Genomic DNA, 26,724 nt, shown 5'->3' on the forward strand with positions numbered 1-26,724 from the left:
TAAAAAGTGAGTGAACATAATAGGAGTTGACCCACTTTGAACAATTCAACATTAGTTTGTTCTGTTAGCTAAATAAGTAATTGGAACGACTTAACTGGATATTGCGTAATACGAATTGAAACAATTGTCGTGTTGTGGCCGGACCACTGCTCTAAAAGACAATTCCGCGCTACCTCCGATGCAGTAGAACGCTTGCGGTTGCCCTCCAGGGTTTACACGACACCGAGAATTATGTGCACTCACAATCCCCGATTGGAGACCATAATATTTGCCCAGAAAGAGAGAAATTTGAGAGAGAAATCGATTGTAAGTTTCTGTATGTTTTTGTGGAAATGAACGATGAATTTATAGTGAGGCTTTTGGGAAGCTGTAACAGCAAAAAAACGGCTAGTGGAGAAGTTACGGGAGTAATGGGGAACTGCAACAGTCATAAAACGGCTAGTGGGTTGATCAAACCGCCAAGTACCAAGTACCAAGGCCCAAGGCCCAAGGCCCAAGGCCCTCGCCCGAGCCCGGCCCGGCGCGCGCGCGCGTGTGTGTGTTGTGACCACCCATGCCACTCACATGCTTTCTTAAACAAATGTTTCCCTCAAACCCCCAAATATAAACATTGAATATGGTTTGTGTTTTTTCCATGTGGGACTTTTCATATTCCCACATTTTCCCACTCATTTTCTTTTGTTTTCTCACTAGGATTTCCAACAATCCCCCACAGGTCCGAAGATGAGAAGAAAAAGAAAGAAATAAAAGAATTGAATTTCTGGGCAAAACAAACAATTGAATAGGTGTCAATGTCTTGCGACTTGAATTGACACTTAGTGACATTCAAGCTAGAATCTCTTTCCTACCAAGTGACTTTCGTATTGAACTTAATAGGGGGTTAGAAACTCATTACTCAAAGCACACAATTGAACATGTATGATATTCTGAATCTCCGCCAATAAAAGTGACGCATTATACTGGCCATACGTCCATAACCTGGATGCTCATAGGTGCTCTAGAGAATAGCCCATGCAATTCTCATAGGAAGCGGCCTCAGTTCCACACCTAAGTAGGTGAATCCCATCAAGTGTGAGCTACATCACACCACCAAAAAATATGGATATGGGTTCATTAAGAGCCGTATGCTCAACCTCGTTCAATAATAGCAAGCACATCATAAACATCTAAGGGATGGACAGAAAATAAAATTTGTGCTTCTGAATTATTACATAATGTTCCCCTTTGAACTCATGGTGAGTAGGAGTTCATTACCTTACAATTCATCCAATGGGCCTCAAGCCCATCCCCTCCGACGTTTCCAAAACTAGTTTCTTACATAGGCCTTTCGTTAACGGATCCGCGATGTTCTTTTCGGACTTGACATAGTCCAGTGATATCACTCCACTTGACAGCAATTCTTTGACAGCCTTGTGCCTCAAACGAATGTGTCTTTTCTTTCCATTGTAGGCTTGGTTGTTTGCCACGGCAATAGCAGATTGCGAATCACAATGAAGTGCAACTGAAGGAGCTGGCTTCCCCCACAGTGGAATATCTGCAAGCACGTTCCTCAACCATTCTGCCTCATGACCTGCCAATTCAAGAGCAATAAACTCAGATTCCATAGTAGACATAGCAGTACAAGATTGCTTACAGGATTTCCAAGAGACAGCTCCACCCCCTAGGGTGAAGACATAACCACTAGTGGAGTTGACTTCATCATTTCCAGATACCCAGTTGGCATCACAATAACCCTCCAATGCTCCTGGAAATTTGGAGTAGTGCAATCCCCAATCCATGGTACCCCTTAGGTACCTAAGCAATCGCCTTAACGCACCCCAATGCTCATTGCTTGGGTTATGGGTGTACCTGCTCAATCTACTTACAGAATAGGCAATGTCAGGTCTAGTATAGTTCATGAGAAACATGACACTACCAATAATTTTAGCATACTCAGATTGACAAACAGGATCACCTTTGTTTTTCTTTAAATGAATGCTTATATCATAAGGGGTCTTGATTGGATCGACATAAAATGAATCAAACTTTTTAAGAAGCTTTTCAACATAGTGAGCTTGGCTGAGACAAATGCCATTTGGAGTTCTAATAATTTTCACTCCCAAAATCACATCTGCCTCACCCATATCTTTCATTTCAAATTTTGAACTCAAAAATTCTTTTGTTTCATTCACTCGATCCAAATCAGTACCAAAAATTAGCATGTCATCCACATAAAGACAAATAATCACACAACCAGAAGAATCATGTTTATAATAAACGCAAGAATCACCTTCATTTACATGATAGCCATTACTAGTCATCGTCTTGTCAAACTTGTCATGCCATTGCTTAGGCGCTTGCTTAAGCCCATACAATGACTTGACCAGTTTACAAACTTTGTTTTCTTGACCTGGAACAACAAAACCTTCAGGTTGAACCATATAAATCTCTTCATCTAAATCACCATTTAAAAATGCAGTTTTCACATCCATTTGATGCACAACAAGATCATGAATGCATGCAAGAGCAATTAAGGTTCTAATGGTTGCAATCTTAGTTACAGGAGAGTATGTATCAAAATAATCAATGCCATGTTTTTGAGTAAAACCCCTTACCACAATCCTGGCCTTATATTTATCAATGGACCCACATGATTTCAACTTTTTCCTAAAAATCCACTTACAGGTGATGGGTTTACAACCTCTAGGCAGATCAACCAATTCCCAAGTATTATTACTTAGGATTGACTGAAGTTCGCTATCAATGGCCTCTTTCCAGAAAACTGCATCAACCGACCTCATTGCCTCTTCATAGGTTCTAGGGTCGTCTTCGTTTTGGGACCAATCTTGTCTCTTTTGAAACTAGGTAAGGCAACATTTGCTAAGCACCCCCACACTTTCAAGTATTTCAGGCTTGGTGCTCGACCTTTCCATAGCTCATATGGGGTCTTGTCCAGCTTCTTGTGAGGCACCCTGTTCAAAACATGACAAGCAGAAAGAATAGCTTCCCCCCACATATTATCAGGAAGCCCAGAACTAATAAGCATTTAATTCATCATATTTTTTAAAGTTCTATTTTTCCTTTCAGCAATCCCGTTTTGTTCGGGTGTGTAAGGAGCTGTTGTTTCGTGAACTATACCATTCTGTTCACAAAACGCCTTAAGAGTGTTAGGGTCATACTCACCCCCCCTATCACTCCTAAGTCTCTTGATTTTCCTGTCTAGCTGGTTTTCAACTTCAGCCTTGTACTTGAGGAACATCTCCTCAGCCTCATCCTTAGACCTGAGAAGATAAACCATGGTGAATCTAGAGCAGTCATCAACAAAAGTAATGTAATATCTTTTACCGCCCCTGCTTTCATAGTTTTTAAAATCCCCCAAGTCACTATGAACAAGTTCTAGTACTTCTGTCTGTCTATCTATTGATTTAAAGGGTTTCTTTGCAAATTTTGCTTCAACACATACTTCACATTTTGCAAAATCAGTTTTAGAAAAGCTTGGAATCATGTTCATTTGTTTGAGTTTTTTAATTGAAGCAATGTTAACATGACCCAATCTAGCATGCCATAAATCAATTGACTCAGCAATATAAGCAGAAGGAGTACTAGCTTTCTTATTCATAATTTCAATGGAAACATCAAGAGTAAACAACCCCCCATTACAAAAACCCTTTCCCACAAATTCCCCATTGTGAGTAATAACTAGCCTATCAGAATCAAAGGACAACTTCAAACCAGCTTTCATAAGTAAACTACCGGAAATTAAATTCCTACGCATTTCTGGAACATGCAAAACATTAGTTAAAGTGAGTGTTTTTCCAGAAGTGAGAGTGAGAACGATCTTCCCTTTGACTTGAACAGTTGCAGAAGCAGAGTTACCCATGAATACATTTTCACCATCAGTCTTCTCGTAGGAAGTGAACATTTCTTTGTTGGTGCAAATGTGCCTGGCTGCTCCTGTATCAACTATCCACTCAGCAACATCACCTGCCAGATTAGCTTCTGAAACAACAGCAATAAAATTGTTAGGATCAGCAACTGCTTCAACAAGGTGAGCTTGATTCTGATCTGGCTTCTTCTTGACCCTGCAATCCCTGGACTTGTGACCAGCCTTCCCACATTCAAAACAGTTACCCTTAAACTTATACTTCTGAATTTTCCCTTGAGGCTTGAACTGACTGCCCTTCCCCTTAAACTTATCAGAATAGAAATTGCCCCTAGGTTCAACCAGATTAGCTTTAGCAGACCCAGAAAATACAAATTGACCCTTATCCTTAATACGGTTCTCCTCCTCAATTTTTAGGTGACCTACGAGTTCCTCTAGGGTAAGGTCTTTCTTCTTATGCATTAACTGGTTTCTAAAGTCTTTCCATGAGGGTGGCAGTTTCTCAATTAAAACAATAGCAAGAGTTATATCACATATACTCAAACCCTCGGCAGCCATAGCAATACAGATATTCTCATATGCATGAATCTGATCAATAATAGGTTTATCATCTTCAACTTGAAAACCTAACCATTTACTAACACAATAACGTTTCGTACCGGCATCATCAGTTCCATATTTTTTCTCTAAACCGTCCCAAATATCGCCAAGTACCAAGTACCAAGTACCAAGCCCGGCCCGGCGCGCGCGCGCGTGTGTGTGTTGTGACCACCCATGCCACTCACATGCTTTCTTAAACAAATGTTTCCCTCAAACCCCCAAATATAAACATTGAATATGGTTTGTGTTTTTCCCATGTGGGACTTTTCATATTCCCACATTTTCCCACTCATTTTCTTTTGTTTTCTCACTAGGATTTCCAACATGTTCAACTTGTTTAAATTCCCTGCATTTACTTTTCCAAATTCAAAGACTAGTCAATTTAATCAGCTGTCAATAAAGTAAACTTGCACTCTGAAAAACTAAAGATAAGCATAGAAAACTACTTCATAGCATGAGTTTTGAACGATGTGGATGTGCAAGCATATCAAGGAGTTACGAAACCCGAAACCACCAGGAAAACTATCAGATATCTTCATAAATTGTTGGAGGTAGCTCTTAAAAATTGCGACTTATAAGGAGTTAAGGACGGATTATGTAGCCTATTGCATTTCAAGTAGCTCTTAAAAATTGCGACTTATAAGGACAGATTATGTAGCCTACTGCATTTCCTTGTGTTATTCAGACAACTACAGTGTTCTGTATTGGGCATACTGCTGTCATCTAAGACTTGATTCAGAGCAGCATTTCATACAAGGTAATAAGGTACACTCTTCTATTACCCCTGACATTTTGTGTCCATTCTTTGAATATCATAGAAAGAATGTTGAAATCATGTTTAATCGAGAAATTTTGATTAAGTTGTAGAAAATCAGACACTCAGGTCCTAATGCCCAATCCGTGGTCTATGGACCATGGTGCACAAAAAGAACATGCAATATAATGTTTGACTTTTTTGTTATAAGAAATCACAATGTTCTTAAGGTGCACAGTGCTCTAGGAAGCAAGAGAAGGATACAGAGGTACGAATACTATAGAACAGATCCTGTTCAAGTAAGGTCATGCTATGTATTCGTTTCCTCTGGTTTATAAATAGGAATACTACATTTTAAATATTCAGTGTGGGACTATTTCCACTAGATTTGTTGATTTGACTAATGATGAGAAACCTAATCTGTGCTAAACACAGGTGTTGTAGAAGAACCGAATGCAGAAGTTGGGGGAGAAGATAAGTGTGGCTTGGGAGGCACTTGTAGTAACTCAAGAGGACTTTCCAGCATTTCTAAAACTCTGTTCATAGGTGGTCGATTCTAAGGATATGATTGTATACACCATAGTCCCACCAAAATCATCTTAATTTCTTCGTACCTCTTTCTCTTCATCATCCTTTATCATCCCATGAACCACAATGTCATTTTCAAGCTCATCTTCAATCTCGAGCTGACTATATATCCATTCAGGAAAGTACACTTCACTGCTTCCCTTAGCTTCAGAAACTATGTTGTTTCGGCCACATACCATATCCAACAGCATCATTCCATAGCTATAAACATCTGATTTATGAGAAACTCCTCCAAAATTTCTACAGAAAACTTCTGGAGCAATGTACCCAATTGTTCCTCTTGCTCCTGACATTGATATTAAACTTTCCTTTCGATTTGGAGGACACAGTCTTGCAAGGCCGAAATCTGAAATCTTTGGACGGAGTTCTTCATCAAGAAGAATATTATGAGGCTTGATATCAAAGTGTAGAATTCGCGTGTTACAACCTCTATGCAAGTAGTCAAGTCCCTTAGCAATTCCAACTGCAATGCTGAACAATGTCTCTGATGTCAATGAATGATCAGTTTCTGCAGTAACTATGAACTTTTCAAGTGACCCGTTGGGGAAGAACTCGAAGATAAGAGCTCGTTTGTTTCCTTCGAAACAGAACCCTAAGAGGGTTACAACATTTACATGGTTAGTCCTACCCATGCTTACTACCTCGTTGTTCAAATCATCTCCGTTTCCTTTCAACTTGTTCAGCTTTTTTACAGCTACAAAACGGCTGTTATCAGGTAATTTTCCTTTGTAAACTGCACCAAAGCCTCCTTCACCAAGTTTATCTTCAAAGTTGTTGGTCATTTTCCTTATCTCTGCATATGTGTATCTTTTTGGTGCAAGAGATCCATAACTTTTCAGAAAAGCTTCCACATTTTGGTTCATCATAGTCCCTTTAGTCCATAGAAGTGAAAACTTTCTCTTCCTTCGCCTTTGTTTTGCATATATAATGATGATAAAAGCAATCAAAATCATAGCTCCCAATGACGAACCAGTTGCAACTGTAATTGAAGTATAATTTATTATACTGGTAAGCAAAAATAGATTAAGCTTCCCTATTATATAGAAGAAATTACAAATAAAACTCAAATCATAAGAATAAATAAATTAATTAACCAAGCTATTTGTGAGTAATCTTATTTTTTGGTGAACAAAATTTTAATAACTGCATCTGAGAATTTGACATCAGAATGGTTAGGAATTCAGTTGATTACCTAAAATTGTTGGCATACTATATACCTGATTTGGAGCTGGCAGTCTGTTTTCACCATCTACAAGTTGAACACAATGAAGAGCATGAGTTCTATCAGGGCAGTAACAGTTGAACTGAAAATTGTTGGCATCAAATCCACACTGCCCCCCAGATGTTAAACAGTGGGTGCAATTATAAGCAGTCCATTTTAGCATAAACCCTTTTCCCAATGTGTCAATGATACCTCCATTCGAACTCCCTTCATTATAAGGCACTGAAATAACCCTTCTCCTTCAAATCAATTAGCCCTGAGTCATCCCTATACATGGCTATACCTCCACATTTCACTCTATTGTCCTCATATTCTCCCCCAACCCTTTGTGAACAATTCGGAAACACGAATATATCATCGTAATTTGATGCAAAGTCGATTAAATTGTTATCAAAAGTCAGATTCTTCATCGACTCGAAACAACCAGTTCCACCTACAACATCACCAGCTACAGCAGAGTTTACAACTTGAAACTTGTCGCTTTCATAAGAAATGTTTCTTATTATGTAGGTGTTCCTTGATACTAATAGTTGACCTATTTTCCTTATCGGGTCGTCCCTTAATACTTGACCTGTTTCTAAAAATGGAAATATTCTAACAATATTATATTATTTCTCACTCCACCCCTATTAACCTACCTACCCCCTATTCCATACAAAAAATAATTAAAAATTCAACCCCTACTCTCCCCCAACCCCACCTCTTAACCCACCTCCCACTAACTACATTAAAATAATACCCCACTATCAACTACTACCTATTAAATTAAATAAGTCAATTCAAGTCCCTTAAACTCTGTGCCGGTCAAACCGGGTCGAGTATTCCGGGACGGAGGGAGTATGTTGAACAAAAGAAGTCCATCTTTACTGCAAGATACCTCAAAACCAGGATACCCACAATATGATTTTTGTTCATTTTGTAAATAAAAAGGATAACTTATATTAAGATTTCCACATTTCTTCGGCATGCAGTCCCCGAAACGATTCTCTGATAAACAAAACAGAAGATGAACCTGAAGTAACAGAGTTAAACTGAATAAAGTTGACTTGAATAAAAAACTTACTTTCTTCATTTTGGTATCTCTTGTATTCATCAATCCACATTGAAATATCAACAACGAAAAGGAGTATTTTAGAACTAAATCAAAGGCCTTTTGAAGGTTCTTTGAAAGTTCGAGTTAAGATTGGTGGACATAATAGAAGTTGACTAAGTCAGGTGAGAGTTGCCATCTATCTTAATTATATGCCTCCAGATTTTCACCATAGTAGGACCAACTTCATAACTTCATTGACAAAACTAATCTCCAAACCTTTTTGTTAACGGTACAACATTAATTTGTTCAACCTGTTCAGATTTCCATTTTCCAATTTCAAAGACTAGTCCATTTTATGAACTGTCATGAACAAATGTTTGGTGATAGAAAATATTTTGTTACAGGAAAAGGTATAGAGAGGGAAAATGCCAACACCCGATCAACTATAGCCCGACCAAACCTGAAAAATGCGGGTTGGGGAAGCCTCAAATACGCATTTTTAGACCAAAGTCCAAGCCCGGCCCGAAAAGCCCAAAAAAATCCGTTTTAGCCCCAAAACTCCGCACCAAATTTATGGATTTGGGCCTGAGTTTTTGTGTTAAAACCTGATCCAGCCCGAATTTGGATCACCTGAGTGGAAATGATTGATGGGAGGAGAGGAAAAGGGAGGTACTCCCTCCGTATTTTTTTAGGTTCACATATACTACTTCCGGCCGTCTTTTTTAGGGGTCACATTTCCATCTTTAGTAACTTTTCTACCCTACCTCCTAATTATGTAATGGATTTTTTGTCAGGAAGGACCTTTTAAAATCCAAAAATTGTGACAAAGGACCTTGTAAAAAAATTGTTGTGAGATGAGATAAGTTTGATTTTTTGTTGTGAGATGGGACCTTTACCCATTTTTCGATGGTTGATTCCATTTTTCTGGCGTTGACTCGCGCTTGTTGATCACATCTTATAAAAAAAAAATCAAAATTTTCCATAAGTTTCCCTCCAATTCCGTCCCCCCTTTAACTAACTTAAAACCCTAAAAAAGAAAAACAAAAACCTTTGTTAGGGTTTGTTATAACGGATGTAAAGAAAGAATAAATAACGTAATAAAGAACGCAGAGAATTTAACGTGGTTCACTAACAATGTGTTAGCTACGTCCACAGGCAGAGGGGAGGAAAGTTTTATTGATCTTGAGGATTACAGATTACAGAATACAACTAGGCTATGACCTAGAGAGTTTATATAGTACCCGTGCTGGGGCGTTGCAGTAAGGGGCTTGACCGATTCAAGGCATTATCTAACAGAGTTCATCTGAAATTGTTTTTTAACAAGTACGTGACCATCAGGAGCAAGAGGAACGATTGGGCACATTGCCCTAGTGTTAAAATAATGCCTTAAATCGAACGAGCCCCTTATTGCAACACCCCAGTACGGGGATCTGTTGTTCTGGACTTTATCTGTTTTGGATCAATTTTCTTGTTTTTGCGCATCCGTCTAGAGAGTACTATATAAACTCTCAAAGTCATAACCTAGTGGTATCTTATAATGTGTAATCCTCAAGATCAATAAAACTTTCCTCCTCTCTTTCTGTGGACGTACCTAACACATTGTTAATGAACCATGTTAAATCTATGCGTTCTTTATTTACGTTATTTAATCTTTCTTTGTTTCCGTTATAACACCGTAGAAATTTCGGAGGAGTTTCTCATAAATCAGATGTTTATAGCTATGGAATGATGCTTTTGGACATGGTATGTGGCAGATAGTTTCTGAAGCTAAGGGTAGCAGTGAAGTGTACTTTCCTGAATGGATATATAGTCAGCTCGAGGTTGAAGATGAGCTTGAAAATGACATTGAGGTTCATGGGATGATAAAGAATGATGAAGAGAAAGAGGTACGAAGAAAGATGATTTTGGTGGGATTATGGTGTATACAATCATATCCCTCGAATCGACCACCTATGAACAGAGTTTTAGAAATGTTAGAAGGTCCTCTTGAGTCACTATAAGTGCCTCCCAAGCCACACATATCTTCTCCCCCAACATCTGTATTCGATTCTTCTACAACACACACAGATTAGGTTTCTCATCACTAGTCAAATCAGGTTAGCTATCTTTGTATTAAAAGTTAATTTTACAAGCTGATCATAGGCTTTGTTCTCTTCACCTGGTATGATCTGATTTTTCTAGTTTCTAGTCTGATGTTTGAATGTTTTCTACGAGTGTTTTTTCTTTTTTTCTTTTGGTCTAGGTTGGTCTGGTCTGGTCTAGTTTGAAAGGTCTAATCAAACGCTATGCAAATAGCTCTAGGAATTAACCCTAGGGTTAATTCTTTCTAGTTTAGGATTAATGTTTACTTAACCCTGGCAACTAACCATAACCATTGCCTTGGCAATCTGATCTGGTGTGGTCTGATCTAATAAACAATAACAAATAAGGTGAAAAAAACATAGCCTAATTGGACATTATGCTGCTCCGAATCCCAGCAAGGCAGATAGGAGTGTATATGACTAACACTAAATGCCACGAGTGAAAACGGTTAAAAGAATGCAGGACTTGCAGAATCTAGCTTAGAACTAACCAAGGAACAAACATGTTTTTCATTCATTGCATCAGAGTGCTGAGCAAGAGAATCATCCATTCATCCCTGTCACTGAGCTCGGCAAGCCATCTGCATGCATGGAAATCTGTACAAACCTACAAAGACAACGCCACCACGGTACGCCAGCTTAGTCTTTTCACTCAAATCTAAAACAGGAAATTGATTCAAAGAGAGAACAGAAATGCACAAAGACAACCAAAAAAAGGGAAAAGTTCTGCAGAAACTCTGAAACTCAAATGTTACTGCAAATGAACACTGAACTACTGAAGAATGAGGATGATGAAGACATCAGCTTTGAAGTTGGTTGGTCTCACCAGCAGGATAATATAGTCAACAAGATAAATTCTCACCATACAGAAATGCACAAGGCTACAATGTCAACATCTAGCCTTATGTGTTAGAGAATTAGACTCCGTTTATTTTGACGGAAAACATTTACAGAGGAAAATGGTTTTCCTTGGAAAACATTTTCTGGAGGAAAACTCAAATGGAAAGTAGTTTTCCCTTGTTTGTTTGTATGAAAATAATTTTAGGGGGAATAAAGTACCTAGAAAACCTAGAAATAACCTGTCACTGGAATTTCTTAAAAAATTAACACAAAATTAGACGATAATGTAAAATCAGACAATGACTTCTTGAATGAAGTTAGAAAAAAATCAACACAAAAAAAGATGAGATTAAATTAGAGAAGTTCCACCAAAATAATGATCAATTTAGACAAATAACGGTAATTTATCTAGAGAGCCAAAATCAAATGATATTCAAACAATGAATATTTAATTGATTGATATTGAGATCGACGAACATACATCATAGGAAGAGGAGCGAGGTAGAGGAAGAGAAGGGAAAGTATAACGACTATCCAACTATTGCAAAGGAAAAGGTATTTTCCTCTATGGACAACTCTTTTCTGGCCTACTTTTCCTTTAGCTGGGCTGTCCCAAACAAACAAACGAACTGAAGAAAGTAAGGAAAACCATGTTTCTTCGGGATGGTTTTCCCAATGGTTTTCCCCTGAAACAAACACAGCCTTAGAGTCTTGGTAACAGATCTCGAAAATATAAATTACAACAATCCCTTAACCAAATCACTCAATATTTATGATATTCACATCATTTATCAAAGCCATACACTAGATACATATGTGTACGAGTGTAAGAACAACGCAAAATATCTCAGAGTTCACTCAAATGCCAAGTGAACATTTATATAGAAGATCAAGATCATATACAAATAATTTGGCATATAATTATGGAATGCACTATTAGACAAAGATTGGTTATTGTAAATTATAAAACAATTAGCATGGAGAAGACGTCCACCTTGAGTACCATTGCAACACTCCGGAATCATTGTATATAACTTTGCTAAGCATTTGCTGCAACTCATCGCGGGTATGTCAGGCGTGCACTGAACCAGTACGTAAATTTTCTGATGAGTACCCGTCACCTGAACTTCCCTGCTAGCAAAATTAGGGTTCGTCCAATTACCATAACCTGCTTCTGTAACGAGTACCTACAATGTATTTGACAATGTCTCGTTGTACTGCTGGTAGTTACTGATCATATTATCCCCAATTGGTCCATAACTGAACAGATTTGCATCTTCGAATTCAGAGCTATTTGCATACCGTACTATACAATTATGGCTTAATGTGAATGCATAGCATTCCACATTGTAAATCTGTAGTTCACGATCAGTCATCAATTCTCTTACCTTCACCAAACAATCGTGACATTGTCGAACACCTATATCACCCCGACAAAGATAACTACCATAAGTGATAAAATCTGAACTAAGATTGAGAGAAATCAGAGAAAGAGAGAGAATTGTGTGTTTCTTGTTATTGCAAAACTGATCAACTGATTATTACAGCAAGGCAGCATATAAATAGTAAGAAAAGCTTCTAGAATATTCTATGAGTTGTTGTAACAAACTCCTAAAAACTAGGAGAGGAGAATAACAGAATGTGCATGGTAGCAACATGCAATGTAAGCTTTAAACATAAATGCATAAGGATAAAAGCTATAATCAACAATAAGCCCTAGGGGGAACTTCACCTACCGAGGTTTTGAAGAAACTCGGAGGTGAAGGTGAAGATGAGGACTCGGAAACAAGAAGTGAGAGAAGTGTATGCACATTGTTTTCGTATACACTATTTCGTTCTATGGAATTACTATAGCAAACTCCAGCTGCAGGATGGTCGTTGAAGACACCATGTACAGGATTGGTAATTATGCAGATAATGGTAAAGAGGAAGATGAGATAGATTGCCAATTCCATGGTTAGTTGCTTATTGGCCCAAAAAGCTTAAAGTCAACTCTAAGAAAGAAGTATTTTGTAGAGAATGAAGCATGGACTGTTTCAAGGTGTCAGATTACAGAAAGGTTGATAGTGAATGAATATAAGTTATTTTTTGCCATTCTCCAAAGCATATGCTTAAATTGGAGCCATTTCCAACCTTCCAAACATATATTCCCTCCGTATTTAAATAGGAGTCACATATGGCCGGGCACGGGTATTAAGGAAGAAGAGTTAAATAAAATTAAATACTGTAATATATCTCGAAAGTTGCTCACTGAGGGTAAAAAAATTCACTATATATCACGAAAGAAATAGAAAAGCATTAGGAGACCCTCCTCACTGTGGGTAAACAAACCAAACAAGTGATAGCCTACGCAAAAACAAGGGATGAGCAGCCAAAGTAACAACTTCAATTCGCTGTAGAAATAAGGTTCTAGCTTTTGAGCCAAATGACCATTCAATGCTTAATGTTTATACTTAAAAGAAGAAAATTGTTAGGATACTTGCACAATAATTATACAATCATACTTGGTATTATGATTCTCAAACATCTCTCGCTGTAAATGATTAAAGCAAAGCATACCCTTGGAATTATTTTGCAGAAATCCTAATGTTCTTAAAGCTGAAGAAGCAAACCTAACTAGTTGACAGGAATCCTACTTGTCATGATAACTTCTGGTGTGCCAATATGAGAGATACAAGAACATAAATAACTGGATGCATTACCCTTTCACCAAGACCAGATTTCAAGCACTACCTCCTCGTTAGTTATGAAGAAAGTCATTCAATCATGCATGATAGATTGATATCCAGTTAAATTATAAAGGTCTTCAGTCTTAGTCCTGTTTGACAAATGCAATACTAACCTACTTGGGTAGAACATTAAATAAGGAATCATAAGGTCGGTGGCAGTCTAATCCATACTCATTGTTCAATTGTTCCATCACTTCTGTTAGAGCTAGTTTAAAGAGTTAACACGTACATACAAAAAGACATATTGACTCCGTACTAATTTGCTGCAGAATCATCAACTCAGCAACAAGTTGGATCTTGTCCCACATCATTTAACGAACAAGAGGTTTACAACAATGAGTATAAAAAAGAGATGCGTATAACTTAACAAATTACTTACCTGGACGGGGTCAATGAGCGATCATTAAGGCTCATGGCCTAAGTAGGTGACCTCCATTGCACTTTAGGAGGGGTGCCTGCCTAACATCTTCCCAAAGGGAAGAGTGTACGTCATAATTTGTGATAGTGGGGGCCTGCGTTCGCGCGGCCCCTCTTCAATTCTTTCTAAAGATTTTACCACCTGCAAAAAAGAAGAAGTAGCTTGGTTAATCAACTAACAATATTGGCATATTGATTGATCTGTTAGACGTTGGAGGAAGTAAAATCTGTTCTTCAAAAGCGTGCATCTTTCTCATAAGTCCTACTCGTCTAAAGGGGAAGAAATGAAAGTTCCTGAACACATTATTAGTACAGATTACATCCCTGAAAGAGAACTTGTGCTGAGTAGGAAATGTATTTGTGAGAGAGAACTTGTGCTGAGTAGGACTAAATACTTATTGCAGCACTAAAATTCTACTCTCCAGGAACCTATTACATTCCTTAACATATCACAGGGCCAAGGCCAAACATTTCTCATTTCCTATGCAGTCTTTTAGGTCCACTATAAGCTGATTAGCTTCCAAAGGTGTAGAACATATTAGGTGCACCTGGGTGCACGGTGCACCCTCTTATATATTCCCCTTACATGTAAGGAGAAAATATGCGAGGGACCACCCATGAGCATAAAAATACCCTTGGGTGCACGATACACCCGGGTGTACCTAATAATTTTCAGCATAGGTGTGCCTATTCCTAAAAGAACCTCACTAAATACTTCGCCAAGTCTCTATTTCTTCCATGACAACATTAGAAGTTGAGCAAAAAGGTTTACTTTGTGTCCTGCCTACCTTAACATCAGATTTGGCATTTTAAGTATGAATGATTCACCATTTGATGTGCTGGACCTGTTGTAACAAAAATGATAATGTCAGAAGTTTCTGGGTAGGATCCCAGAATAATTTCAGTTCAACATGAACCATAAGTACATAATATTGAAATGCTTCTCTTAGCATATTAGTAATTGGAAAGTTGGAAGTTGGAACCAATCAAAATGGAAAGAAGATTGAATTTCCGTTCTCTCTGCCAAGTGACAAAATCTTTGTCAAGAAGATTTCAATAGCATATGTTCCCAACTTAACCTAAATTTCTTACCATAAAAAAACCAACAAGTTTCTATTAAGAAATGTAACATAACATATGTAAAACACAAGGAGTTGACAGGAACTTTGGTTTGCTAACTATTTTGTGCATCAGACAAGGAGAATGTTACCCCAAAGGCATTCGACCGAGTACCAAGAAGACCACTCTCTTCAAGGAACTGACTAGCGGAAGGGTAGCACGGGGTATGACTTGAGAACTGACGACTAAGGGAAGGGTATCACGGGGTATGTCTCTCACATATAGTGTAATCGGAGATCAATTGTTAAACTTTGTCATCTTAAACTTCAGATTCTGGTATCATTGTTTTCAACAGAGGCTGAGGCATTCATGTAAGTTTTACTCTTCGCCGCATTAAATGACATACATTTGAATGGGTTCTTCAAGGAGATTCAAATACATTTAAATGGCGTCCTTTAAGGAGACTGTAACAACCCAAGTGCAAGTTCTTTATTTACGTCAACAACTATTTACAGTAAAAACTAGTTATTGAGTTATAGAGGATACATGATGTGAATCATGTAACCCCTAATAAATTCATCAATTTTATATCCCTCACTCTAAATAATTGTGTGTATTTTACAACTTAGTCTTACTATTCTGTATAAGAGAAATTTTGATATGTGATTTAGGGGGGTGCGCCAGGCTCGTGCAGTAGTGCAACGCATGGGCGACGCTTGAAGACCCCAGAAGCAAGCTACTGTGATGGGACTTCCCCCTTAAAAAAAAAAATTAATATCGTTGTGGACCATTGGTCCACGTATCAGATATTCAACTGATAAGAACAGATACTACACTTGATCTTAGCCAAAAGGCCGAGAAAGGTATGATTTGTTCATTCTCAATTCTTGCCTTTTATGTGCTATAGATACAAGCAGTCTTCTCGTACATTATCAATACGGTACAACTCCTTATTTTGGGGTTTCGTCCACAACAAACTTTAGGAACTCGTTATTACTCTGATGTCTGCATTACATGGATAAAGTATTGTATAACATTGCCAGAGAGGTCATGGAATCTTGTGAATTTGGAGAACAAATGGAGCAAGGTTTATCGTTCATACATAGTTTTTAAGGGTAAGGCTATACAGTGTGAAACCATCTTGAACAAATGGAGAAAGGTTTGTCACACGTAAATAACACTTAAAAGTGAGAGTGCTTACACTGGAACCTCCACAGATTGTCTTGATAAGGGTTGCAGTTGGACAGTTGTTGCTTCTCCCTGTAAAAGAGCAAGCAAAAGTAAAAAAAGTTCATGAGCCCAAAATGTTGATACAACATTATTCAATCTTTAAAATACCATGTAAATTCAGTTGTTTTACTCCTAACATCTCTGACAAAATATGTAAGAGACAACAGGCTAGAGGCTTTGAAATCTGAAACCAATTCCATAAACAACATAGTTGAGTTAGTATTTTCAAAAATCATTTATTCATTACATAGAACTAGTACGCATTAAACTGGATGCAAAGGTACTTTAATAAAATACTTGAGAACAAATTTCTAAAAATAAAATGAAGAAAGTAAAACTACAGCACCAATATTAGGTACGTATACCATTATCCTATAGTTAACAAGATTATCGGTATAAATATTTATAACGACGGCAATGACCCACAATATTAGAAGGGAACACTAGTTTTATCCATATAGTCAAAGTACTAGGAAAACAGAAGTCTAGTTTTATGAAGTAAACAAGACAAAAAATACATCATTTTATATGCGCGGAACTAGGAAAAATGACCAATTTCTATTTTTTTATGTTGTGTAATTATTTATTTGAAGTTCCTTAAATTATGAGAATTCCATATATGAAACCATCTTCCACAGAAAGTTCAATTGAGTGAAAAAGGGCAACCATAGGTCTTATCCTCACTAAAGGAATTAAAATTAATATTTTAAAAATTTGTGACCAATTATCTAGTAGGGTGCGCCATACATATATTAAACCGATAAGAACAGATGCATACTTATCTTAGGTACTTGGCCAAAAGGACGAGAAAGATATGATTTTCTTAAACTCCATTACCTCTTTTTGTTTTCTTGCAGCTTTGACCTCATCCTTCAGCCATTCAAGATAAACTACCCAGAAATTCTTCAAATTGCTGCCTGACGAGAATAACAACCTGTAATTAGATAAGTGGACATAATCAGAAGTAACACTGCTGCAAGTCTAAAAGTAGAAGTTTGCAGTCAATTAAATATGGGGGAACTCAGCTTCTGCTTTTACCAGGGTTTCAAGACTATTGGAGCAATTTGCTTTCAAGTTTAAGAATCAGCTAATTAGTTACCGTTGAGAGCAAGGGAAAAAAAGGGGCAGAATTGTCTATAAATATAATTGAGAGTTTGATTAAACTTCCTTTTACATTTTGGGAGGGAAGAAGCCTTTCGAAAACTTGTACTGTTCTTCAACGTTGTTTATTCTCGAGTTACCAAACATATTTGATCTTCTTCTTCTCCGTATCTTCATATCAATGTGTAAGTTCATAGCAATATACCCCGTCAATGTACTTCAAAACAAAATTTGGGCTAACGCACTCCATTCATTACCTCAAAGAGCTCATGTAAAGAAAATATACGAAACACTTAGTATATAAATAAACAGTTTTCTTCTTATCACTCACGATCATAGCACGGTATGTAACTATGTAGGGAGAAACTATGAACAGCTCTATTTGGTCCCTAAGTTTGCAGTTCATCACTGTTCCTAAAAAATGCTATCCATACAAAAGTGTCCACTTCAATTAAATCCATTGAATTATAGAAGTACCATTAATGGTATGTCTCTCGCATGTAGTGTAATAGGAGATCAATTGTTAAACTTTGTTATCTTAAACCTCCTGGTGTCATTACTTTCAAAAGAGACTAAAGCATTCAAGTAGGTTTACTCTTTGCAGCATTAAATGGCATAAGGTATGCTTCGTTAATCTTACGAACCTCAATTTTTTAAGGCCATTCAAACAACCTCAATTTTTTCTGGTCATTCAAACAACCTGAATTGTGGCTTCTCAATGTGATGAAGTCAATTATTTGATACATGGGATGATCGCATCAAACAGGATCTCCAAAGAAATAAAGCCTGCAATCATACATGAGCATCAAGTCAGATATGAGCAAAACCGAAGTAATGAGCAGGGGTGAGAATATTTCAATGTCATTAAATCATCAACCACTACGACACTAAAACAAGCAAGAAACAATTGTCAGATGCATTTCACACAACTGCAATTTAATCAGAAACATTTTACACAATAGTCAAAGCCTTTCAACACATAACTTCAACAAAGTAAGGTTCCTTTCTACCGGCCAAAATAAAAGATCAATAATCAAGCATTATATAATTACAACTGAGATAGACAAGCTTTATCTTTATATATAAAAAAAAAGTACCCCATACACAGCATTATTTCATAACTGTTATAATGGTTGGAATAGTGAAGTAGTAAGCGATAAAAGTGTAACACGGATTTATGTGGTTCACTAACAACGCATTAGCTATATCCACAATTAGAGGGGAGAAGGGTCTTAGCCCCAAAACTCATCCAACTTATTATAACTTCGGCCGGATGAGCCCTATGGCTTCTAAAGCACAAGACTACAAACCTACAACGCATAGGTCATGTGTCTTTAAAACCAAATATATTCTTTTTTCAAATTATAAACAAAAGGAAATTAATGCCTGCAAGCCTAGAGAAAATGACAATGAAAGATAGATAAGAGAGAATCATCATCAAACAACCTAAGATATTATGTAGTAGCCCCAACCACAGTTAAAGAATGATACTCGTTCCTTCTGCAAAAGCCTTAACGCAAGTACTACACATCTCCACCACAGATTCAGTTTATAGCATCCAAGTCTCAAATGATTGAAGAATTAAACTACACTAGTCATAAGTGTAAGAATGAGTAAAAGTGTATTTTACATTGAGAGATTTACAATATACTTATAGTAGAAGGTGGAGCTAATTACGTACAGTAGTAGCCTAACTAAGGTAATAGGAATAATATCCAACTAAGGAATATATATATACAAGGTAGGTAGATGATTATGCAAATAATATACAATTACAGAGGATACTATCCTAGAATAAGATATATGCAAATATGTATACTAGGAGAATATTAAGGGAGGATAATATCAATTATTGACTTTGATATTATTCTCTTCATGCCCCCGCAAGACGGACGGTGGTTCGGTGAGTCCGATCTTGGTTAACAATACATCAAGCCGAGGTCGGGATAATGGCTTTGTGAGGAAATCTGCCAATTGATCACCGGTAGATACATGAGTGACTCGTAACGCACCTTTTTGGACTTGTTCACGGATGAAATGGAATGCAATGGCCAGGTGCTTCATTTTTTAGTGGAAAACCGGATTAGTACTTAGGTAAGTAGCACTAAGGTTATCACAGTAGATGACAGGAGTGTGTTGTAGACGAACGCCAAGTTCAGTAAGCAAGTTGTGCATCCACATTAACTGGGCTGTGGTGGAAGCAACTGCACGGTATTCAGCTTCAGTAGAAGAAGTAGCAATAGATCTTTGTTTCTTAGAGCACCAAGTGATGGGTGTTCTACCAAGGAAAACAACGTAGCCCATGGTAGAAGTGTAGTCATCTCGATCCCCGGCCCAATCAGCATCGGAAAATGCGTGTAAGATAGGAGGGGAGTCTCTAAAAATATTTACTCCCTTGTCAAGAGTGTTACTTAGGTACCTCATAAGCCGTTTGAGTGCAGACCAATGGTCGGAAGTAGGGCGATGCATAAACTGCGAGAGTTTGTTCACAGCAAATGCAACGTCCGGGCGAGTAAGAGTGAGGTATTGCAACCCCCCAACTGCTGCTCTATAGTCTTTGGGTTCCTCAAGAGTAATGCCAGAGCTTGCTGTCAAGTGTTGAGTAATTACCATGGGTGTAGGAGATGGTTTAGCATCAAGCATGCCCATGCGTTCAAGCAAGCCGATAATGTATTGAAGTTGACTGAGGAAAAGACCTTGGGAGGTTGGCATAACTTCAACACCAAGAAAGTAAGATAAATCACCCAAGACTTTCAAAGAGAACCTGTTTGCAAAATTCTTGATAAACACTTCAAGGTTAGAAGGGTTAGGGCCAGTAATTATAATGTCATCGACATACACAATAAGATAAATAGGAGTGCTAGGATGATGCAAAATGAATAGGGATATATCTGAGACACATCGTTTGAAACCTTGCCCAATCAAATAATTCATCAGTTCCGTATACCAAGCTCGAGGGGCTTGTTTGAGACAATAAATAGCCTTACGGAGCTTACATACATGGGTTGAAATTTTTTGATCAATGAAACCCGGAGGTTGAGACATGTATACTTCTTCATGCAAAGTGCCCTGTAAAAAAGCATTGTTAATATCAAGTTGGCGTAGGTGCCAATTTTGTGAGACTGCCATGCTAAGGAGAGTGCGAATTGTGGCCGGTTTCACAACCGGACTAAAGGTGTCGGTGTAATCAATTCCCGGTATTTGTTGGAAACCCTTAGCAACCAAACGAGCTTTATATCGTTCAAGTACGCCTTTCTTCGTATATTTAATCCGGAAAACCCATTTGCACTTGACAATATTTTTCACAGATTCTGGAGATGTTAAATCCCAAGTATGAAGTGTCGAAAGAGAGTTGAGCTCTTCCTCCATTGCTTTCCTCCACAAGGGATCTTTTAGTGCTTGAGCTACTGTCTTCGGAACTGTAGGTTTAGCGTTGGTGGTAGTATTATTTACATACTTGTTATTTGGCTTAAAAATATTATTCTTTGACCTTGTAATAATTCCAGGGGTTGGGTGAATAGGATTAGTAGTAGGAGATTGGTTTGCGTCAACTTGTGGGATAGATACGTGGGGTTGGGCTTGGGAGGTGTCTTCCATGTGGGACAAACTTGGATTAATAGATGAGCTATCATGTTGGATAGTGTTAGGAGATGGGTACGTAAAGGAAAGTGGGCTAGAGGATGTTGGGCTTGCATCATGTTGAGAGGGAGATAAAGAAGGGGTAAAAGTTTGTGTTGGTGGGTTGTTTGGTGTGGGGGGAGTTGGGGAATCTGGGCCATCAGTTTGGGGCATGTGAATAGGATTTTGGAGTATAGGGAACTAAGTTGGCACCACAAGTCAGGATGTGGAATTGTAGTGTGTTTGTCCAATTGAATGAGATGAGAATAAGGGAAGTCGGTTTCTACAAATTGAACGTGACGGGAGGTGTAAACACGATTAGTCGTAGGATCCAAACAATGGTAGGCACTTTGAGTTTTAGAATATCCAATAAAGACACATGGTTTGGATTTCGGATCAAGTTTGTGAGTGGTGTACGGTTTTAGCCAAGGATAACAAAGACACCCGAAACTGCGTAATTTGAGATAGTTGGGCGGAAATCCAAATAAACAATGATGAGGTGAGTTATTTAACAAAGTTGGAGTTGGAAGCCTATTGATCAAATAAGCTGATGTGGAGAAGGCAAAGGACCAAAAGGAAAGGGGAAGTTGAGCGTGAGACAGTAAAGAAAGCCCAGTTTCGACTATGTGCCGGTGACGTCTTTCGGCAAACCCATTGTGTTCGGGGGTGTGAGGAGGAGATGTTAGGTGTGAAACACCATTAATGGTTAGGAAAGAAGCTAGGGCCTCATACTCACCCCCATTATCAGAATATAAAATTTTAATAGGTTTATCAAAAAACTTCTCAATTAAGGCTTTAAATCGAATAAAAACCGATTTTGTGTCGGATTTATTTTTAAGATGATAAAACCAAATATATCGAGTAAAGTGATCAATGAATATGACATAATATTTAAATCCATCAAGAGAGTGAACCGGAGAGGTCCATAAATCAGTATAAATAATGTCAAGAGGAGCATGAGAAATTAAAGTAGATTGATAGAAGGGTAGTTTGTGACTTTTATTGCATTGACAAGCATTACAATTAAAAGACAACGAACTAGAAACATCGAGATTGAAATGAGAAATAATATTTTTAAAAATAGCTAAAGATGGATGGCCTAGGCGATGATGCCAATTTATTGCCGGAGCTTTGGTAGTGGATAAAGCTAAAATAGTTGAAGGGGATGACCACTCATACACCCCTTGTTTAGTTGGACCCTTGATAAGATGTGCCCCCGTGAGCCGATCCTTCAAAAGGAAAGAATTATGTGAGAATTCGACAATAAGATTATTTTCACAACATAATTGTGAGATGGAAATAATATTACGAGTCATGCTAGGAGCACATAAAACATTAGAGAGTTGAATTGTTTTAGACGAAGAGGTAGAAAGGGAGAGGGAATATGGGTAATAGGGACACTAGTACCATTACCTATTATAATTTCCTCGGCCCCGTCGTAGGGATGATGAAGAGCAAGGTTAGACAGGTCATGGGTGACATGATGGGTGGCACCAGTGTCTAAAAGCCAGGAGGAGGTAGGCATATTGTTTGTAGCAGTTGCAACATGAGCTTGCGGTGGATTTGTTGGAGCATTTTGCGGAGTGAGGGTTGGCTTGGCAGAAGGAAATTTCTGTTGGAAGATAGGGCAACGATACAAAGAGTGTCCATGTGTGTGACACCACTGACACCTCCCTTGGCACCCTTGGCCTTTAGGTTTGTCACTAGTTGAATGCTTTTTGTAGGTGTTCCCTGTCTTGGAATAGGTATTGTAGTGACGGTTGGTGTTGTCATTAGGGGAAGGCGGGTGGGTAAAGGGACGGGTGGATGTAGCATGAATAGAAGTCGGCAGCGGAGAGAGAGGAGTAACAGTACTTAAACTTAGTTCTTTGAGGAGCAATTTTTCATGCAATTCATCAAAAGTAATAAGGGAGTCCCTGTCATTGACAGAATCAATAACACCCTGGTAGTTGGGAGTTGGGATCTTGGATACCCTCAAGCACCCGTTCGATTAAATCATCAGGTTTGTATGGTTCACCGAGAACAGCAAGTTGATCTGCACAAACTCGAATAGCATTCATATAATCAGGGATACTCTGCGTACCTTTGGTTATGGACTTAAGATTTGCTTTCACCAGTTTGGCATGCCCCCGAGTATGCCGAGCAAATGTGTGAGCCAGGATATCCCAAGCTTCTCTAGCCGTGGTGGCTCTAGAGACGAGAGGACTAATACTACATTCAAGTGTACCAAGCAAAGCACCAAATAACAACTTATCTTGTCTGATCCACGTAGAGTGAGCCGGATTGGGAGATGTTGTGTTATCTTCGGTGATCGTGGCTGCTGGAAGAGGATGTGTACCATCAAGAAAGTTGAATAGTCCATGATCGACGAGAATGGCCTCCAGTTGAAGCTTCCAGGGGAGGTAATTAGTGTTGGTAAGCTTGATAATGTTCGTCAGATTGACGATGATGAGAGGTGAGGCCGGTTGAGCGTCGTCATATTATTCTCTTCAATAAGATATGACACTCTGCAACTAAAAATGTATGTTCTTTTCTTTACAAACACAAATCGTCATGCAAATAACTTCTACTCTCAGAAGGGCCACCAAATTGGAAGGCAAGAGCCGATATCACTGAAAATAAACGGAGACACGCTCTCTTCAAAAACAAAAGCATAACATCTACAACTATTGTACTAGAATAAATGCTATAATTAGCTCAAATATGGTATATTCATACAAATGAACAAACTCAACAATGCCATCAAATACAATCACAAATGAATTCAATATCAGTAGCCAAACTAAAGCATGCTTTTGATAGGTTTAAAAAGCACATATTCTACTACCCCAATGAAGCAAAGAAGTTTTCATGTTTCTATGGTTCCTGTATTATGAACCTAACAAAGTGTGATGGATGCAAGGGATCAAAATATGAAAGTAAGGAATCAAAGGTAACAAAGGCCCTCACCAGAACCATGCATAGAATATTACTCGACTAAAAGAAATACATCACACAAGTTGGACACTCACGCATGCAATTGGATATCTCACTTGGATATCTCACTGAGATGAACTCGCTTCCCTTCACCTGAAACACAGACCAAATAATACTCCACAAGACAGACCCAAATAGAAGAAGATAGCTTTGATTTCAGAATTGCTCAAAGAGTGCAGTCATAAAAAATAGTAGCTTGAGGCTACAACTCTCAAAGGTAGTAACTTTAGGTTACAACTCTCAAAATGACTACACAAAATACAAGCTACCCTTCTCTTCCTTTTCTTTTCCTATTTATACAAGCAGATGCAAGTACACTTTAATTAATGCTAGCTGTTGCTGTTTTTTGTCAGGTACTGCCAACAACTTCTGCTCCACCTTTAGCTGCGTTGTTGTGGTTGTTTTCCCTCACTTTGCTGCGCCTGCTGGGTCTGGTTTGGTGTAGCTTTTGTGTCCATTACATCACCCCGCTCCCAAAGAAACACCTTGTCCTCAAGGTGGAAGCTCGGAAACCGATCAGCAATCATGGATGCCTCCTCCCAAGTGGCTTCAAAAACAGGCAGGCCCTTCCATTTGATCAGCACTGTTTTCCCTTTGCCCTCACTGTGACGGACATCCAACAACTCTTCTGGCTCTACCAGAAGTTCGAGCTAAGCTGTCAACTGGTCTGGGAGTGTGGCAGCAGCTATGTGAGCACCCACCGCCCTCTTTAATTGTGAAACATGAAAGACGTGATGGATCTTGCTGGTAGGGGGTAACTCTAGTTTGTAAGCAACTTCCTCCAATTTTCTGAATTACTTCATAGGGGCCATAGAAGACAACTTTTCATTTGGCTTCTTTGCCAAAGACCTTTGTCGATAAGGCTGTAATTTGAGGAAAACCATACCTCCAATGTCATATTTTTCATCTCTCCTTTTGTTATCTGCATTTTGCTTCATTGTTTGTTGGGCTCGCATAAGATTGAATTTCAGTTCATCAAGGATTCCATCTCTCTCCCGTATTAATTCATCCAGACTATCCACTGGAGTTTTCCCTGCACCAATTTTCAGCAACCTTGGGGGGTCTCGGCCATACACCACTTTGAAAGGGGTCATTGACATATGCAGTGAGGTATTGTACGAGTATTTGGCCCAAGTCAGCCACTTGGCCCATTCCCTTGGTTTTTCCCCTGCAAAACACCTTAGGTAAGTCTCCAAACCCTTGTTTACATTCTCCGATTGGCCATCAGTTTGGTGGTGGTATGAAGTACTACGCTTTAGATTGGTGCCTTGGAGTTTGAACAACTCACGCCAAAAAATACTCAGGAAGACCCTATCTCTGTCCGACACGATGGAGGAAGGGAAACCGTGCAGCCCCACGACTTCCTTGATGAATGCATTAGCCACTTTGAGCGCCGTGAAAGGGTGTTTCAGCCCTACGAAGTGAGCATACTTGTGTCTATCCCTTTCGAAGGTGGAAGACCTTCAATGAAGTCCATAGTGATGTCTTCCCACACCTCAGATGGTACTGGTAAGGGTTGTAGTAGTCCCGCGGGATGCTGTTGCGAATGTTTGTTCCGCTGACACACTACACATTCCCTAATATACTGTGCCACTTTCTTCCTCATGCCTTGCCAAAACCACTTCGAGGCCAAGCGGAGGTAAGTTTTCACTTCACCCGAGTGCCCACCTGTGGGAGTGTCATGATACTCTCGTAGCAGAACAGGTATGAAGGTGGATGTTTTAGACAACACCATTCGGCCCTTAAACAACAGCCTCCCCCCATCAAGAGTGAACCCAGGAAGCTGTTCGCCTTCCACAAGCTCCTGCCTCAGTTTTGCTAACCCCTTATCTTGCCTCACCTCCTCTTCCAACTCCTCCCAAACTATCCTCTGCGAAGTTATGGATGCCCCAAGTTCGAAGGTCCCCAACTCTAACTCTCCACCCCCCTTTCTAGATAGTGCATCAGCAACACGATTTGCTGACCCGGGCTTGTATTGTATCACGAAATCAAAACCAATGAGCTTGCGAACCCACTTTTGATAATCGGCTCCGATTTCTCTTTGTTGTGTGATATATTTCAGACTTTGTTGATCTGTACGGATGATGAAGTGCCTACCCAACAAATAGTGCTTCCACTTCTCTACTGCCAAACAAACATCCATTAATTCTTTCTCATATATCGACTTCCCCCTTGCGCGTGGGCCTAACACACGACTATAGAATGCAATGGGCCTATTGTCTTGCATCAACACTGCTCCTAGCCCATACCCGGATGCGTCCATCTCAAGTACAAACTCCCTGTGGAAGTTTGGCATGGTCAAAACAGGTGCCTCGGACATGGCTTTCTTCAATCTGTCAAACGCATTGGTAGCCTCCTCAGACCACCCAAAACAGTCTTTACGGAGTTGGTCCGTGAGTGGTTGAGCAATCTGAGCGTAGTTGGCTACAAACTTCCTATAGTATCCCGTCAAGCCCAAGAACCCACGGAGCTCCCGCAAGTTCCTGGGTACGGACCATTCTCTCATGGCATGGACCTTTTCTTGGTCAACAGCCACACCATGTCGTGAGATAATATGCCCAAGGTAAGCTATCCTTTCACGCCCAAACTCACACTTCTTCTGATTAGCAAACAA

At 38.9% G+C, this 26,724-nt stretch overlaps 1 protein-coding gene and 2 non-coding genes across 3 annotated transcripts in view; 1 reads left to right on the plus strand and 2 right to left on the minus strand.

Annotated features, from left to right (window-relative positions):
• Nucleotides 1-5,074: 5,074 nt before the first annotated feature.
• The window catches only part of LOC130467761 (PR5-like receptor kinase), a 75,296-nt gene continuing 53,646 nt past the window's right edge, over nucleotides 5,075-26,724 (minus strand). Inside the window, exons 3-10 of the mRNA XM_056836525.1 lie at nucleotides 18,161-18,302; nucleotides 17,253-17,349; nucleotides 16,387-16,445; nucleotides 14,915-14,971; nucleotides 14,089-14,268; nucleotides 10,632-10,747; nucleotides 6,997-8,038; nucleotides 5,075-6,783 (exon numbers count right to left, since the gene is read on the minus strand). Of these exons, the coding sequence (XP_056692503.1) occupies nucleotides 5,816-6,783; nucleotides 6,997-7,189 (1,161 nt within the window). The 5' untranslated portion in view covers nucleotides 7,190-8,038; nucleotides 10,632-10,747; nucleotides 14,089-14,268; ... (2 more) ...; nucleotides 17,253-17,349; nucleotides 18,161-18,302 and the 3' untranslated portion in view covers nucleotides 5,075-5,815. The remainder of the gene's footprint in view (nucleotides 6,784-6,996; nucleotides 8,039-10,631; nucleotides 10,748-14,088; nucleotides 14,269-14,914; nucleotides 14,972-16,386; nucleotides 16,446-17,252; nucleotides 17,350-18,160; nucleotides 18,303-26,724) is intronic.
• Nucleotides 14,081-14,242, plus strand: LOC130468175 (U1 spliceosomal RNA). The gene has a single exon (XR_008928599.1). It is a non-coding gene; the product is annotated as a U1 spliceosomal RNA (small nuclear RNA).
• Nucleotides 15,856-16,052, minus strand: LOC130468185 (U2 spliceosomal RNA). Its single transcript, XR_008928608.1, has one exon. It is a non-coding gene; the product is annotated as a U2 spliceosomal RNA (small nuclear RNA).

The sequence above is a fragment of the Spinacia oleracea genome, chromosome 2 (assembly GCF_020520425.1).
Source record: "Spinacia oleracea cultivar Varoflay chromosome 2, BTI_SOV_V1, whole genome shotgun sequence".
NCBI lineage: Eukaryota > Viridiplantae > Streptophyta > Magnoliopsida > Caryophyllales > Amaranthaceae > Spinacia > Spinacia oleracea.